This window comes from Rhinolophus sinicus, linkage group LG16, assembly GCF_036562045.2.
Source record: "Rhinolophus sinicus isolate RSC01 linkage group LG16, ASM3656204v1, whole genome shotgun sequence".
In the NCBI taxonomy this organism is placed as follows: Eukaryota; Metazoa; Chordata; class Mammalia; order Chiroptera; family Rhinolophidae; genus Rhinolophus; species Rhinolophus sinicus.
In genome coordinates, this window is record NC_133765.1 from 20,072,751 (window position 1) to 20,088,809 (window position 16,059).

The window sequence follows — 16,059 nt, forward strand, 5'->3', positions numbered from 1 at the left end:
CGGTCTTATTTTACTATAATGTAAGATCAGGTCTTTATAACATAATACAATGTAATATAATATAATACCAGGTCTTACATTAATTTTTGCTCCAAAAGACACATTAGAGCTGATGGTCCAGCTAGGTCTTCCTTTCAGGGAAACACGGTAATACCCTGTCAGATGAATAGGCACATGGTGGTGGCCCTGGAGGTTTCCCTGAACAACCTCTGTTGAGATGGTGATCTCATTACAAATCCCAGGGACAGGTAGCTCTTCACCCTGAAGTACACAGCCTGGCTTCCCTATCCTGGGATATTAAGTCCAAGTGCCCTAAGAACCCGTCAACCTATACCTCTGAACTGAGGACCTATGTCATCTAGTAAAGAACTTGGAATGAGTGTCAAGAGATATGGATTCTCATCCTGCTTTGTGACTTGACGCAGATGCTGGAGAGTTTCTGGAATTCTGCCTACTCTGTCAAATAGGAGTCACAATGCCCTCTGTGGTGGCCATAATAAGAATGTGCCCCTCAGACCTCCAATTACAGGAAGCGAAACTGACCAAAGGCCCCAACTGTGGCACCTTGAAATCCATCACCATGTTTATGTGGGGACTAGACTTCCCTCAGGCTCCTTCTAGCCAGTTCCTGAGTATAGCAGGCATATCAGGCAGGCCCATTCCAGGGACACATGGATTCTTCTGCTTGGCTTCATTGCCTCAAGAACTCTGATGGCCTTGCCAAACCTTCCTTGGACTGCAGCATGGTCAAGAATGCTTCCACCCAACCTACCTTCCCTCTCTCCTCTAATCAGAGTCAGACTTGCATCATACATGTCTCACAGCTCTCCCCACCTTCCCAAGTCCCACCCATTTTCTCTCACAAATGTTTGCCCTCATAAAATCCTTGCCCTTGTAATGTCATCTTGGTGTTTGCTTCCCAGAGGACCTGGACTAACACAGCATTCTACCCACCTCTCAGTGTTTCCGAGACACACTCAAGAGCAGAAAGTGTTACACACACAAATCTTTCTAGACTTCCCCTTGGCAAAATATTTGTAATGCCTTTGCCCTAAAGGAAAAAAAAAGTTTTTTTGTTGATTAAGCTAGAGGATACCCAGCTGGTACCTTCTTGTGGTAGACTGTCCCTGTGAACCTGGGCCAGACCCTGCACACCCCCATAACTTCACACTGGACTCTGTTCTTCACAGCAGAGTGGGGAGCAGGAAATGGCAGAATCCCAAGAATTAGGAAATGAAGTCCCAGCCCAGCTGTTCCCTCTTTACGTAAGATCATTGCTATGCTCTGAATGTGTCCCCACAAACTCATGTTAAAAACTGTCGACGTAAGAAACATCCAACCCTGTATAGAAGTTCAATGAGTCTATCTGAGCCAAATTGATGACAATTGATGACAAAGCAAAATCTCAACAGATTAAGAAAATGCTCTGGCGAATGGCAGTTTTGCAGCTTATTTTATATATTAGAATTAAAGGAGGAAACGTAAGGAGGGTTACATGAAATCCATTGGTGGTGGGTTAAGGGGGTAGGAGAAAGCAAAGCGAGAAATCTCTAGGGTTGAATATAAATTAAAATGGAGAGACACTTCTTTTACATTGGTGGGTACAGGATAATTAACATTTACAGCACAGAGAGATGGTATTTGGGGAACAAGATGACAATGAGGGATTCTGTGGTCTCCTGCTCTGGTGCAGTGGGTTGTTCCCTGAGGGGTTTGGAAAAAGGTATTACTCTGACATTCATTCCAAGGGTATGTTATCTTAGATGCAAAAAGACAATAGACAAGCTCGCTTAAGGTAAAGAATCGACCTTAATCCAGGAAGCTACAAGCCAAAGATGTGACTACAGGCCATGACCTTCTTTTAGTTAGAAATTTTTATGCTCAGACCAGCCATCCTATGTGGTTAAGTTTGTAGAGACTGCCATGCTGGCCTCCCCTGAGCTTGTCAGGTTTAGTATGTGGCCGGCCCCTTTTTTCTCCACAAAACCTAATGCCCAAGGTGATGGTATTAGGAGGTGGGGCCTTTGGGAGGTGATTAGGTGATGACGTCATCAGAGTGGCGCCTTCATGAATGGGATTAGTGAGGCCCCAAAGAGCTGGCTCATCCCTCCTGCCCTATAAGGATACAACGACGTCTGTGACCCAGAAGAGGTCTCTCACTCAACCATACTGGCGCCCTCATCTCAGACTTTCCGCCTCCAGAACTGTGAGAAATAAACTTCTGTTGTTTATAAACCACCCAGTCTGTGGTATTTTGTTGTAGTAGCCTGAACAGACGAAGTCGTCTTGGTTCTTCCTTGTCTTTGCACTTCAATTTGCTCACATGTGTGATAAGGATTGAACTAGAGCTGTGGTTTTCAAACGGTTGGCGTAGGGGCCTCAGGGGAAAGGGGGTTTCTGGTTTAGCGAGGGCAATTCTGCTTTGGTTTGGGTGATATTGGGCTCCAGCATAATATACATGGACAAGTGTTCCTCCACAAATGAAAGTTTAAACACATAAAGAGAAACGCCCAGCCCAGGCAGAAGGTACTGGGGGGCCAGTATCTACCCAGCTAGAAGCTGGCAGTGCTTAGAGAAGGAGGGAGGGTGCAGAAGGAGGTCTAGATACTGGAAGCTTCCATCAGGCACAGGGAGCAAGGGTGACCTCATATATTTGGAGGGGTCATAGAGAGTGGGCTTGGAGATATCAGAGCATGCAGGGCTTCAAATACCAGACCAAGGAGCTCAGGCCTCCTGTCTGCAGTGGGGAGCAGAGAAAGAAGCCTCCAGCCCTCACTGAGCAAGCATGCATTTGCCAAGTGCCCTCTGTGGGCCATGATTGTTTAGCACTGTGTCAGAAAGGATGCAGAGGTGTGGCTGCAGGTTGGAGCAGGACTAAATGGCCAGGCTATGTCCTTCTATTATTCACTCAACAAACATTCACTGATGTAGATGACCTCAATGATCCTCAGAGATGACCTCAATGATCCCTCCCTCCTGCGATTCACGCCCTTGTGTAGTCAAGGTGGGAGGGCCCAAGTTGAATAGGGCTGATTTGTGTAACCAATAAGACCTTAGAGAAACAATGATATTAAAATGAAATAATAAATGAAGATACTAGAGAAATGAGTATGACTTTTGCAGTTGGGTCAAGAGGACATTATGGCTTTGTGCTCCGTTGAATTACTCTAGTGGAAGCCAACTGCCATGTCGTGAGGACATTCAAGGAGCCCTGCTGATAAGCCCATGTGGCCGGGAACTGAGGCCTCCTCCCACTAGCCATGTGAATAACCCATCTTGAAAGTGGACCCTCCAGCCCCAGTCAAGCCTTTGTATGACTGAAGCCCTGGCTGACACCTTGACTACAACCTCATGACAGACCGTGAGCCAGAACTATTCCACTAAGCCACTCCGAAATTCCTGATCCTCAGGAACAGACATCATTCGTATTCGCTGTTTTAAGCCATAATATTTGGGGATAATTTGTTACCCCAAATCAATACAACTGATGCTACTCTGTGCTCTACCCAAGACACTGACCCCACTGTCCCCACGGACCACAACAATAGCTCTTCCCTGGTCTCCCTGCCACCAGTCTCAAGTCCTTTCAATATCACCTCCACATAGGACCAGACCAAACTGAAGGTCCGTTATCAAGAAATATTTATTGAACATCATGGCTCTTGCCTGCTCAAAACCTTCCATGGCTCTCCATTGTGTTTTGTGTGATTTCCAGGAAGTATTTGCAACCAAGCAGGAACATTGCAATGGTGGAGTTTCTGGCATCCCTAAGCTGATTTGGGAGCAGAGTAGAAGCAAGAGTCCTTGTTTGCCCTGGCCCCTGGAATGACAATCCAAGGGCCCTCTAGGGAGGGTGGGCGGGGCTCCTGGCCACTGGGGCTGAGACAAGGCAGCAGCTTTGTTCTGACTTCACAATGGCAGAATGCCCAGCACAGACCCAGCTTCTCCGGCTTCCTCCAAAGCAGGGCAAGGGGGTGGAAGCTGGGGCATCCACCCTGCTCTGCTTAGTCAAGAGCATGCCCTGGGGATTCTCAGTGTACAGTGGAGGGCTGGGGGAGGTGGTAGCATGAGAAGCCTTGGGGAAGGAACTGGGAGGCGTCTGTAGTGAGTCAGTCTGCTAACATTTCTTGAAGACCTATTAGGTTCCAGGCACTGTTGCTAAGCACTTGCAGCCTACGGGAGCTAGACAGGGTTAGGTTCTACTGCTGCCCCCACTTCACACATAGAGGCCCGGGAGGGGAATGCCCTTGCCCAGGGTCACACAGCTTAGACACGCCAGAGCTGGGATTTGAACCCAGATCTGGCCTCTGCTCTTGACTAGTATTTCTCTTCCACCAACTCCATCCAAGCCAGGAACTGTGCCGGTGCTGGAAGACACTGGTGAACAGGACAGTTACTTGTCTTAGCCCTCCCAGAGCCCAGTCCAGTGGAGAAACAGACAATAAACCAGTTCTGAGAATGGGGTGTGCACAGGGCCTGCCTGGAGAAGTGCAGGGATCTGGGCAGACCTATAACTCAGCTTGGTGTGGGGCAGGGCAGGGGAGGAGGGAAGGAAGGAGCTTCTCAAGGAAGGTGAAATCTGTCTTCCTGAGGAGAAGGCTTCCTAGCAGGAACTGCGTACAGAAATGGAGGCTGAGAGGTGATGTGATTGGCCCAAGGCACCAGACCGAGTAAGAGACAGAGCCTGGAGGGCCAGTGGCCTGGCAATGGGAATCAGCCGCTAAGCCGTTTCCGCTGGTGATCCCATGATCCTCACTCCCAACAACGCTGTGAAGTCAAGGGAAACCAAACAGGTCACACTGTGAGGAGGGGCCAGGACACAAACCCAGGCTTTCTGACTCCCCGGCGAGTGCTCTCTGTGCCCACGGTGAAAAGTGATCGGGAGGGCTTCAGCTATGAACTTGGGAAAATCACCTCAGTGCTGGATGGTCCTGAGTCCGGTGACAAGCCAGCCCCCAGACCAAGCACCCCTCCGATTCCCCCCCTGCCCTCCCCTACAACCACCATGGGCTGGCTTTGATCTGAAAGTAGGCTCACTCTTTTTTTTAATATATTTTCTAAAACTTTTATTTATTTAAGTGTGTTTTTCCAGGACCCCTCAGCTCCAAGTCAAGTAGTTATTTCAATCTAATTGTGGAGGGCACAGCTCACGGTGGCCCATGTGGGGATCGAACCGGCAACCTTGTTGTTAAGAGCACCGCACTCTAACCAACTGAGCTAACTGGCCGCCCCATAGGCTCACTCTTAAGGCAGGCATTCCGTGGAGCCCAGGCACTGAGGCGAGGGTACTGCAGGGTGGCTCCTACTATGGCAATGGGCTCCCTTGAATGTGGAAGGGTCCTGAGTACCAAGGAGGCTCTGCCCACCCAAAGCCATGTATCCTCTGTCCTATCTAGCCAAGCCTCAGAGTGGAGCCCGGAGATACCCAGGCTACACAGGGACAGGGCTGGACCAGTGGCATCTGAGTCACAGGGAGGTGGGTGTTGAGTGACTCAGCCTGGGCCCACTTCCCCTCCCAAGTGGAGGGCAGGGCCAGGAAACCCTGCACCAGTCCTCCCTGGGTCAAGTGCCTCCCAGGCCCTCCCTGCCTCCACCTCCAGCCTTGGGCTCACCCATCTCGCACTGGCTGGCACAGTGGTCCCCCATGAATTTGGGCTGTGTGAAGGAATGAATGATTCCTCCCTGAGTCCCAGGCCCCTAGACCCCACCCCCAGCCTGGTCTAGTGCCCATCCTCACACAGAAAGGCAAGGCTGTTCCCACTTTCCAGATGGGCCTTGGAGCCTCAGAGAGAGTGGATGATAAGATGATAGCCCAAGATAAGGACCAAGCCGGCTGACACCATCACCTCTCTTCTCCCGGCCCCACCAGTCTCCTCATTGGAAACCTATCCATGGCGATCATCATCCCCATTTTGCAGATATGGAAACTGAGGTTCCGAGAAGGGAGGCTACCTACCTAAGGTACACATTGAGGTGGGAAGAGCAGGATTAGGTCCCAGTGCTCCCTAATCCAGGCAGGGTTCTCACGGTTTTTAACAGGCAGCCTCCAGCAGACGCAGCTGGCTGGGGGGAGTTAAATGTACAGAGTCATGGAAAGGATGAGAGAGGAGAAGGGATGAAGCTGAGTTCAGCCAGCTGCTCAGGGATGGTCTGGGCCAGCTCCAGGGATTAGGAGCACTGTCCTGGGTTCTCGGCCCCTGGGTCAGCCCACCAGGCCCTCCCTGCTGAGTGCTCCCTCTTCCATGAAGTCACCCTGCACTCAACAGCTCTGGGCATGGCCCCTGGTCGAGACCCTTGTTTCATCACGCTTCCTTTTTTGGTTTTCTTTTAAAGGAGAGTTGCATGTTTGGGTTTTCTCCCCCAGGCAAAGGTTTAGCCATGGAAGGAAGAGAGGATACCAGAAAGAGGGAACTGCGTGTGCAAAGGCTCTGGTGAGTGGGCCTGTCATCATGGGAGACCTGAAGGAAGTCAGTGAGGCTGGAAGGTGAAGCCCAGGGAGAGAAGTGAGACAGGAGCCTGGAGAGGCCACAGGTGCCAGATCTGAGCGCCTTGTGATCTGGGGCAGGAAGTTCTGACTTTGTCCCAAGAGCAGTGTAGAACCACAGAAGGTGTATGTTTTAGAAAGATCCCCCCGGAGCCATGTGCACGATGAGTGGAGGGCCCAGAACAGAGCAGGGAGGAAGCCACTGCTGCCATCCAGATGGGCAACGGCCACCTGGCCAGTGGAGGGATATTAGAGAACGGAACTAGGTTGGGAACCTAGACAGGACATGGTGGGTAAGGGAAGATGTCTGCGTTTCTCTGTGGGTGGCTAGTGGCCAGGGAGCCCATCACTCTCCTTATATTTCCTTTGCTGTAACCCTGAGGAATGACACAGGTATACAAACAAAAATAGTTTATTTGAGGATGGAAGACCCAAAATTGGGTGAGGGCACAGCAGCTGCCAGGAGTTGGCACAGATGACCCCACCTCTTCAGGGGAGCCCAGCAGCAAAGAAGCCCCTCCCTGGGCCCCCTAGCTGCCTCCCCCACTTCCTGGAGGAAGGATTGTACAACTACCAAGAATCATCACCGTTGTCATCAGAACGTGGTGAGGTTCTCAAAGTTTGGCCAGCAATTTTCGGCGTAGTAGTTGATATTAATAATAATTACTCTGGCTGTGTAATTACACAGTGACTGTGCCAGGTTAGACCCACCATCCCGTGGTGAGTGGGGTCTGTGATGAGGAGAAGCAGGCAGGGACAGGTGAGTCTCTCCGGGAGGCCCCATTCCAGCCTCCAAGGTGGCCCTTCCCAACGGCACCTCTCCCTCCCATGCTTCCAGCAGCTGCCTGCTCTCCACTTTTCCCACAGCCACTGGCCAAGGTTGGATTCAGGCTGGGGCTGTCCTCGGTAGCCCGTGCACTCTCCCAGGTCTCAATGACCCTTGTCAGGCCGGTCCTTCCTCCAGAAGCCCCGGTGGGCGGCCCAGGAGGCCACGAGCTCACAGTTGTGGTAAAGGAACATTCCTGAAAGGGTGAGTGCAATGCCCACATAGCTGAGGGTACTGAGGTGACTGCCAAACAGGAGCCGGGACAGGACGAGGTTGCCCACAACAGTGAGGTTGCCCAGGACGTGGACGGTGAGGGCAGAGGTGAGGGCCAGCAGGGAGAAGCTGGCTAGGTTGTAGAGCACAGACAGGAGGCAGCTGAGCAGGATGCAGGCCCAGAGGCGGGAGTCAGTGGGCGCAGGTGGCAGTGCCACACCGGCCTCCAGCACCAGGGCTGCGCCTGCCAGCAGGCAGAAGCTGGGCAGCGAGGTGGCATACAGCAGGGTCACCGCGTCCAGTCTCTCCTCTTGCAGCAGGGCACCTGCAACCAGGAGAGCAGCCATCAGCACACAGTGGGAGACAACCCCCACTCAGCCAACCAGCATGACCTCCGAGGCCCATCCTCCGGGAAGCCTGCCCCTCTGGCAGAGTTAGTGGCACCTGCTCTGTAACGTCAAGAATCTGGAGTCCGACTTCCTGGATTGTGACCGGTATCCACTCCTTACTAGCTGTGCCCTGGCACTTACCCAGGCCTCGGTTCCCTCACCTGCCAAGTTGGGTGGTAATAAAACCTAGTACACAGGGGTTTTATAAAGATCAAAATAGATAGTGTATATAAAGCCCTTATGAGGTAAGTGCTTTACAATAAATGTAAAAAGATAAAATAAAATAAGTAGGCCTGTTATCACTCACTTCAAACTGCCTTCGATAGGCAGAAACAATAATGTGCTTGTGATACCAAAATGATCAATAAACATGAAATGTGACTCAAAAGAAAAAAACCAAAAACAAACAAAAAAATCTTCAGGGGCCCCCAGGCCCTGGAGAAAACTATCCTAGGTTCTGAGCTACCGTTAAAGGCCCTAAATCCACCTTTCTTGGCCTCAGCCTTATCATACCCACAGTGCAGCTCCCACCACCATAGCAGGGACAGGCCAGCAGAAGGTCCCAGCTCTGTCATTTACTAACTATGTGGCCTTCACATTTAAAAAAAGAGAGGGAGTTTTAAAATAATAAATTGTTTGAGTCAAAAGTTGGGTCCACTCATGTTTCATTCACTTATGACCACTGCGATGACAAGGAAACAACAAAAAATTGTGCTTGGCTCTCACTCACTAAATCAGCATCTTTTGCTACCAACACTGGGGCTTGTTGAGATCCAGGCTAAAAGGAAACCTTTTAGCTTTGCAAGGAAAGAGGGGATCCTACCACCTTGCATATGTGTGAATGCGTGTGTGTGTGTGTGTGTGTGTGTGTACGGACGCATACGCACATTACCACCCAGCTGGTTCACAAAGGAAATGGTGCCCATCAGCAAAATCAGACACAGGTGAATGGGAGTATTTGCAAGAGAGCAATGACTGTTTGGGGCCTTGTTCAAGTTTTTGAGGAGAGAGATGAGTAATCGATCTAGGGGCTCACCGAGCCTCTGTGCATTTTCTGACAAACACTTTCCAAAGAGCCACAGAGGAGCTTACTCATAGGCTATGCTTAGAATAGAAAATCTTACTTCTCTCTCGATGTCAATCTGATGTTTTGGCTTTGTTCTCTAGGCAACAGTCCCTCCAGCTCCAGCATTTCTAGAAATGATCAGATAATTGGAATGCCTCCTGCTCATTCACTCCGAATGTAGCAGTTACGAGCTGCCTGTGGCCTGCATATTAAAGATCCAATCACTAGAGAGTGTTTAGGATTTTAGGTGAACGTCAATTCTTTGAGGCTGCCAGGCCAGGAAGGTCCTAACCTCCCCACCCTGCCCTCCACCTCCCCTCCCTGCAGCCCACGGAAAGAACGGCGACTCACTCCACTCGAGGCTCCCCAAATGCCAGCCTGTCATCCTGCCTCCTCAGTGACCCCTCCTCTGCCAGTGTCACCCCCCCCCAAAAAAAAAAAACCTTCCATTTTAACCTCTCCTTCTTCACAGACATTTTAGTTTCGGCATCTGAACATACCCAAGCTTCTGCCACATGCAGACAAACGTTCTCTAGACCCTGTTCCGCTGGCTACTGGCTTCTCCCATCCTTACTCCTTTACTAGCTGTGTGGTACGAGGCAAGTCACCCTCTCATGGCCTTGTCTCCTTGTGTGTAGCATGAGGAGAGTGACAACATCCCCCCCACACACACACGCACACAGGGCCTGATACCCAGCAGAAACTGCACACTACAGCAGCTGTCTGGATCCCCCACACTCTGCTCCTGCTGGCTGCCACCCTGTTTCCCGCTCCCAGAATGCCCTTTCCTGCTCTGGCTGTAGGAAGAGCTGGGTACAGCATGGGTACACAGTGTTTGCTGCTATTATTACACTACTGTTATTACCATCACTGCGTGCCTCCTCCCCAGGCAGCCTTCTCTGGTTTCTCTTAGAAGTAACTGCTCTCACCACACCTTTGTCCGCTTGGCGCTAGAGCTTCTCTTCTGCTGTTGCGATGTGTTTCTGAGTGTGTCTTCCCAACAGCCTGAGAGCTCAGAGGACAGGGATCGGATCAGGCTGTTCCCTGATGTACGCACAGGCGAGTACAGCTGAGAACAAGCTCAACAAGCTGGCACCCCACTTCCCAGCCTTTCTGTGAGTGGGAGGTTGGCATCACTCCTCTCCCCACTGTAGCCCCCTGTGTCTGCAACTGGCTCACGTAGGAAGAAGGCTGCTGGCCCTGCCTATGGCTGCCTGGGTGTTCCTCTTTCTGGACTCTCATCCTCTGCTCCCATGGAGTCTGCTCTCAAGATAGAATCTGGTGTGAGCCATTTACACTCTAGTCTGAATCTGGTCCTGGTGCTTTTCCTGGAACCTCAGGAAGTAGAAACCTCCTCTTGTCCATAACCCATGATACCCCCTTGGCTCCAATCTGCTTCTCCCCATCTCTGCCAGACCCCATCTCTGTTGGTGGGGTCTCTAGCCTCCTAAGTTCCCTCCTTAGCACCCTGAGCCATATAGCCTAATCGGCCAGCTGTCAGAGCCTTTAATAAATCCACCACTTAAGGCGTACCTGCCCTGTGCCAGGCTGCAGGCCAGGTGCTGGGAACACGGAGATGCCCCAAGCTAGTCTATGGCCTCTCAGAGCTCCTGTCTGGTGGGAGGCAGACAGGTAACCAAATGGCTGTAAAACAGGGCATTCAGAGTCTTGATTCAGGAAGCAGAGGGTGCTGCTGGAGTCTGGAGTGAGCACCCAACACACCTCAGGGGCCACGTAGTTGACACAGGAGAGGTGGAGTGAGCTGGCAGAGGCCAAGATGGCCTGATGCCAGGCACCTGCCACTCCGTGCCAGTGTGCCTGAGGCCTGGCCGGCCACAGCCCATCCTGCAGGCTGGGGCTCCTTCTGGGTGAGGAACACGGGGCCTTAGCAGGCATGGTGAGGCTGGGGCCTTCCTAGCCTTGTGACCCTGTCTAGGCTGGGGTGGGGAGTGGGTGTGCCCATGAGGTCAGGTTTCCCATGGCCCAGAACTCACGCCCGAGCTCAGTCACCAGCTCTCATATAACCTGAGGGCAAAAATAGAACTGGGCTTCATCCCTACCACAGGGCCTGGGAGGATAGGGACAGGACCTCTGGTTCCTGGCTCTAAAGATGCCAGGGCAGGGCTACACTCTGACTTCAGCCTTCCACGGCTGCAGGCTACTCCCAACTCCAGCCCAGTGCCCTTGGAGTATCCCCTTCCTTCTCCCAGGCCTGGGTCACAGAATCTTAGAGCTGGAAGGAAGGGAAAGAGGCCCCTAGGACTCTTTCAACTCCAACCCTCCTCCACTGAACAGACGGGGAAACTGAAGCCCAGGTAAAACCTGGACCTGCCCAAGGTCACCCAGCATGTGAGCAAATGTGTGGCTGTAATCCATGCCTCCTTGCCCCAACTGAGGGCCCTGGCCTCTCCCACATCTCCTTTGGGTTCAGGCAGAGAGAGGGTGGGTCTGTGATTCAGATCCCCTCAGGACAGGCAGAAAGGCAGCCGCCTCCACTCTGCCTGTCCCAGAGTGATTTAGCAGTCTAGTCCTGGAGCATCTACTCCACCCTCTGCCCAGAGTTCCTCTGTCTCCTTTCATCAGAGGTAAGGTGACCCTGGGCAAATAATGTACCTCTGCGGGTCTCAGTTCCATCATCTATAGAATGGGGGTGAAGGTGTTGGTTGCCATGACTACCCAAGGTCAACACCCAGCATGGGACCTGTTACACTGCAGCTCCCAGTAAACATGAACCGTCCCAGACTTAGCCAAACCCCTGGCCTTCCAAACCCCAGCTCAAGTCTTTGCCCACCTTCTCTCTCAGTTCTCCCCACTATCAGGCTTCCCTCTGCATCCACAGCCTTCTGGCACATCTTGGACAGCATAGAAATTTACTGCCTGGGTTCAAATCTTACTTCACGCTCACTGGCCACAAGGCCCAGGGCAAGCCCCTACCTGTCAAATGCAGACAATACAGTGAGTTCCTTGATCAGGGCAGTCTGGAGATCCAACGAGATAAAGAGACAAAACATGGGACACAGATCAATGGCAACTATTATTAAATATTAGTTGGGCCTCTAGAGCCTAAGTTTGGGGCCTGGAACTCACTGAGCTATTGAACTTTTCTGAGCCTCAGTTTCTGCTTCTTCCAAAACCATGAGGACTCAGTTTCTTCTTCTGTAAAATGCCATAGCCCTCACAGGGCCATCCAGGCCACATACCCACCCTGATCCCCACCTCCTTGGCCAGTGACCCAGGCACTTACTCTGCTGAACGGACTTGAGACCACGGAGGCAGGTGGCCGCCAGCAGGAAGCCACAGCCAGCGGGAGGTGTCCGGAGCTCACCGGCCAGGCTGCAGGCAGCCCCCAGGCAGAGTGGGCCCATGGCGGCAAACTGTAGCGGATGGTGGCGACGGCCAAGCAGCAGTGCCGACAGGGCCAGCGTGATCAGCGGCGTGGTAGTGGTGGCCAGCTGTGCCAGGTCCAGGGGCATAGCACTCAGGCCCACGTTGCCACAGGCCATCGAGGTGCCAAACGTAAGGCTGAGCAGCAGCACTTGACGACGGGTACCACTGGGCATGGGGCGCCGTGCCCCCCGGTGGCATGCCAGTGCTGCTGCCAGCATGTGTAGTGCTGAGAGCAGCAGGGGCCGCCCAAAGCCATGCACTGTGAAAATCCATTTGTTGAGGCTGGACATGCTGGCTCCTGCCAGCAGCCACACCAGGGCTGCTATGGCCACCCGGGCCCGGCCAGGCCGTCCAAGGGCCTGGGGAATAGTGGGGGGCCCCTCGGGGGATCCAGACACCCGAGCACCTCTAGCCACTGCCACTGCCTCAGCAGAGGTCATCCTGCCGTCATGATGCTCCAGAGGACAGTGGCACATCCGTACCAGTGGGGCTGGGGCAGGAGGCCAGCTCCCCAGTGGCCAGCTCTAGGCCACCAGAGAGCCCCCCTTAGGGCCAAGCCAGATCCTGGTTCCTCTGATCCCAGCCCTCCACTCAGACAGGTGAGAAAACTGCTTCTTGTGCCAGGCCTGTGCCAGCCGAGGTCCAGGAGCTATGCTGTGTTCCCGGCTCAGGAAGGGCAGAGCGCAGGTCGTGGATGTTGCGATGCCAGGCTCTCTGGTGCTCAAGTCTGGCCTAGTAAGCTCCGGGCTCCTCTGCCCCGTGCCTGGTGAAGCCTTCACTCTTCTCCCCGCCTAGTGCCCGCACTATGCGTAGATGGAATCTTCGTTCTTTTGCCTCTTCGGTCCAGATCCCCAGTTCTGCGTGTTCAGGCTGTGCCCAGGCCTGGCAGGGGCGATCCAGGCTCCCGAGCCGGGTGGTACCCAATGGCTGTGGCTCGCTGCTTCCCACAGTGACCAGGCCCAGCGGCTGACACGCCGGTCCTAGTTCCGGCCGGTGCCAGGCGGTGAGCTCGGCTCGGCTCGGCTCCGGCAGGGCCTGCCCTCCAGCTCCGGCTCCCGGCGGCTCTGGCTGCGACTCCGGCAGCAGCTCCCACTCAGCTCCAGCCCCGGCCCGGGCCACGGGGAGAGTCCTTGCGCTCTTGGCCCCGCCTCCGCCACCGCCGCCCGCGCCCCACCCGGAAAGTTGGGCTGAACCCCCGGCCCCGCCCTTGTCCAGGCCCCGCCCCCGGAGCCGCAAGGGACGTCTCGCCCCGCCTCCACGCCACCCGCTGGCCCACCCTCCTCCATCGGCCTTACGTTCCCTCCATCAGTTGACACCCCCCAGCTGAAATGGTCAGCCTGTTTGTCCCCCTTCCCCCACTGGTGGGAGATCAGGTCCCACCCCACCCAGAGCCAAGGCGAGTCCCCCATAGAGATCAAAACAAGGTGGGAGACGGGGGTATTTTTCTGAGGGAGCCCGATAAAACTCCAGCTTCACAGGAGACTCCACCTTCTAGGACCAGCCCCCACCAAGGGGCCTCCACTCCAGGACCGGTCTCGGGACCACCCGGTCTCTGGCCACAGTTATCCCGTGGGACCTCAGCTATCAGAAGTGTTGGACCACGGGGCCCCTTAAGGCCCCTCCACTGCCCCTCCCTAGTCCCAGCACCTCCTCCCTCTTCCATCCCGGGGCGGGCACCTCTAAGGCAGGCGGAGGGAAGCTGAATCACTAACGCCACCACAGTTGCGGAGGCAGGGTACCGCTGGCCAGCATCCATTCCCTGCCCCATCCCCTGGGCACTCAGAGCTGACTCATAATTGGACTTTCTGGGATGCACCCTCTGCCCACAGCCGTGGCAGGACAAATGACTTGGGTGGTCTGGGAGGCAAAGCAGCTGCCACTAAGCCCTTGCCTCTTCCTAGGTCTCAGTGTTCCCATCTGAAAGACGGATGCCCCAGGCAGGACAAACAGAGCTAGATTCTAGGCCCAGCACTGGCCTCTCTGAGCTCCCAGCCAGGTGCTTAGTACCAGCCTCTTTCCTGACGTCGGGCTGCCTTCTCTGCGGGAGCTCCTGCCCACTGGTCACCGCTAACCCCTAGTGTGTGATGACAGCAACCTGCCTAGAAAAACAAGACCGCAAGGGTCTAAGGCGCCCTCTGGTGGTCAGACGGCGGAATGGCTGCAAGTGTCCCTCAACCCCCATCACAATCCTTGGACGTGGATTTAAAAGCCCCAGCCTCACTGGAGACCTACTGACTCAGACGCTCCGTGGTGAGCTCAGGAATCTGCATTTTTACATTTGCCTCTGGTGGTCCTGACGTCCGCTGGAGACTGCAAATCACTGCTGAATAGTCCAAACTGTATGTCAGAGGATTTCTAGGCCAAGGACCAAAATGTGGGGGCATTTAAACAGGCTTTCTCTAGGAGGGGTTGTAGGAGGGAAACTGAGCCAGCCAAGGGGACATACCCCTCCACCCATATTTCTTGAAGAGTAGGAATCAGGGCCCTCTAAAGGTTATATTCTTTTTGGGATTCTGTCAGTTGCCAGTAAGTTTCCTTTAATAAAAAATAATTATAAGTTTAAAAAATAATAAACACACTGACCTCCTCAGGGCTTTGCTGGCGGGGAGTGGTGGACAGTGAAACTCTGTCTACACCTCCTCCATGACTGCCACAAAGCTGCTCCCACGTGCCCTGTCTGGTGAGGGATGGGCAATGGGGAATAAGGATTAACCAAGGTGAGGCCTGGGTGCGTTGGTAGGATGGAGAGAGCTGCGCACTGTGGGTGGGGAACAGGAGGGAGGCTGAGGGCAGAACCCCAAGGTGACCTAGCAGATGGTCCTACATGGGAGTCCAGAAGGGCCAGGGTGCAGAAAGACATCCCACCACTGGCTGCCAGGGACAGAGAGCTCTCCATTCTAACCAGTCTGCACAGTTACTCCTGGAGCTGGATGCCACGGAGAGCTCGGTGAGAGGAAGGAATCAACATGCCCAGGTTTGTTGTGCCAGCCCAGGTCGGTCTGGCTCCAGAGCTTCACTTTCTAACCTGGGCTCCCCACAGGTTATTCCTTTGTGGGAGAATGGGGGTGGGGTGGGCAGGGCATCCAGCTTCATAGAGGGCTGTAGGGGGCTCCCACTCACTCTTTGAGGTCCACCTGAAAGCCCAGAGCAGCCCAGGGCACCCTGCCCTTGCCCACAGGCTCCCAAATGCCCCAGATCTGAGTGCTGCCCTTTGGGGGCTCAGGCTGCTGCTGTGGAAACAGGTGACGTGGGGAGAGACTCTGGGACACACCAGGAGGGGAGAAGAACCCATTTCTAGCAACTGGGCTATAGAGGCTGTGGGACGGGCCTCTCCTCTTGTCGCTGCATTGTCCCTAGACAAATCACTTCACTGCTGGGGCCTCAGCTTCCTCATTTGTGCTCTATGATGAGCGGATAGGCATGAACATACTGTGTGAGCCAAGGTGCCATCGGAGAGCTATGACTTAGGAAATAGGCTGAGAGGGGAAGTGGCCTGTCTGGAGCCGTTCAGATCAAAACGACTAGACACAATCCTAGACCCCAGTCCCCAGGGAGGCTCTCTGTTTAGCAGATGCTTACTGTGGGGGTCTGCACCAGACGTGACTGTCCTCTCACCCACACCCATTCTCAGGGTCCCAATCAATTGTGTCAGACTAGACACCTGACCCAGTGTCCACTGGTTGGCTATGCCAGT

At 53.8% G+C, this 16,059-nt stretch overlaps 1 protein-coding gene across 1 annotated transcript; it reads right to left on the reverse strand.

The window, feature by feature from the left end:
* Nucleotides 1-6,880: 6,880 nt before the first annotated feature.
* Nucleotides 6,881-13,466, reverse strand: SLC35E4 (solute carrier family 35 member E4). The gene is made up of 2 exons (XM_019743134.2): nt 12,223-13,466; nt 6,881-7,848 (listed from the first exon to the last, which is right to left on the reverse strand). Exons 1-2 carry the CDS (start codon nt 12,839-12,841, stop codon nt 7,415-7,417), a joined length of 1,053 nt encoding a protein of 350 aa, XP_019598693.2. The 5' UTR covers nt 12,842-13,466; the 3' UTR covers nt 6,881-7,414.
* Between the last annotated feature and the right edge of the window lie 2,593 nt (nt 13,467-16,059).

What these genes read in the sequence shown, in the direction of transcription:
- SLC35E4 (XM_019743134.2), bottom strand. Translation starts at nt 12,841, where the DNA reads ATGTGCCACTGTCCTCTGGAGCATCATGACGGCAGGATGACCTCTGCT. An exon ending in TCTCAAGTCCGTTCAGCAGA is followed by an intron (nt 7,849 to 12,222) that starts GTAAGTGCCTGG and finishes TCCTGGTTGCAG; the next exon opens with GTGCCCTGCTGCAAGAGGAG.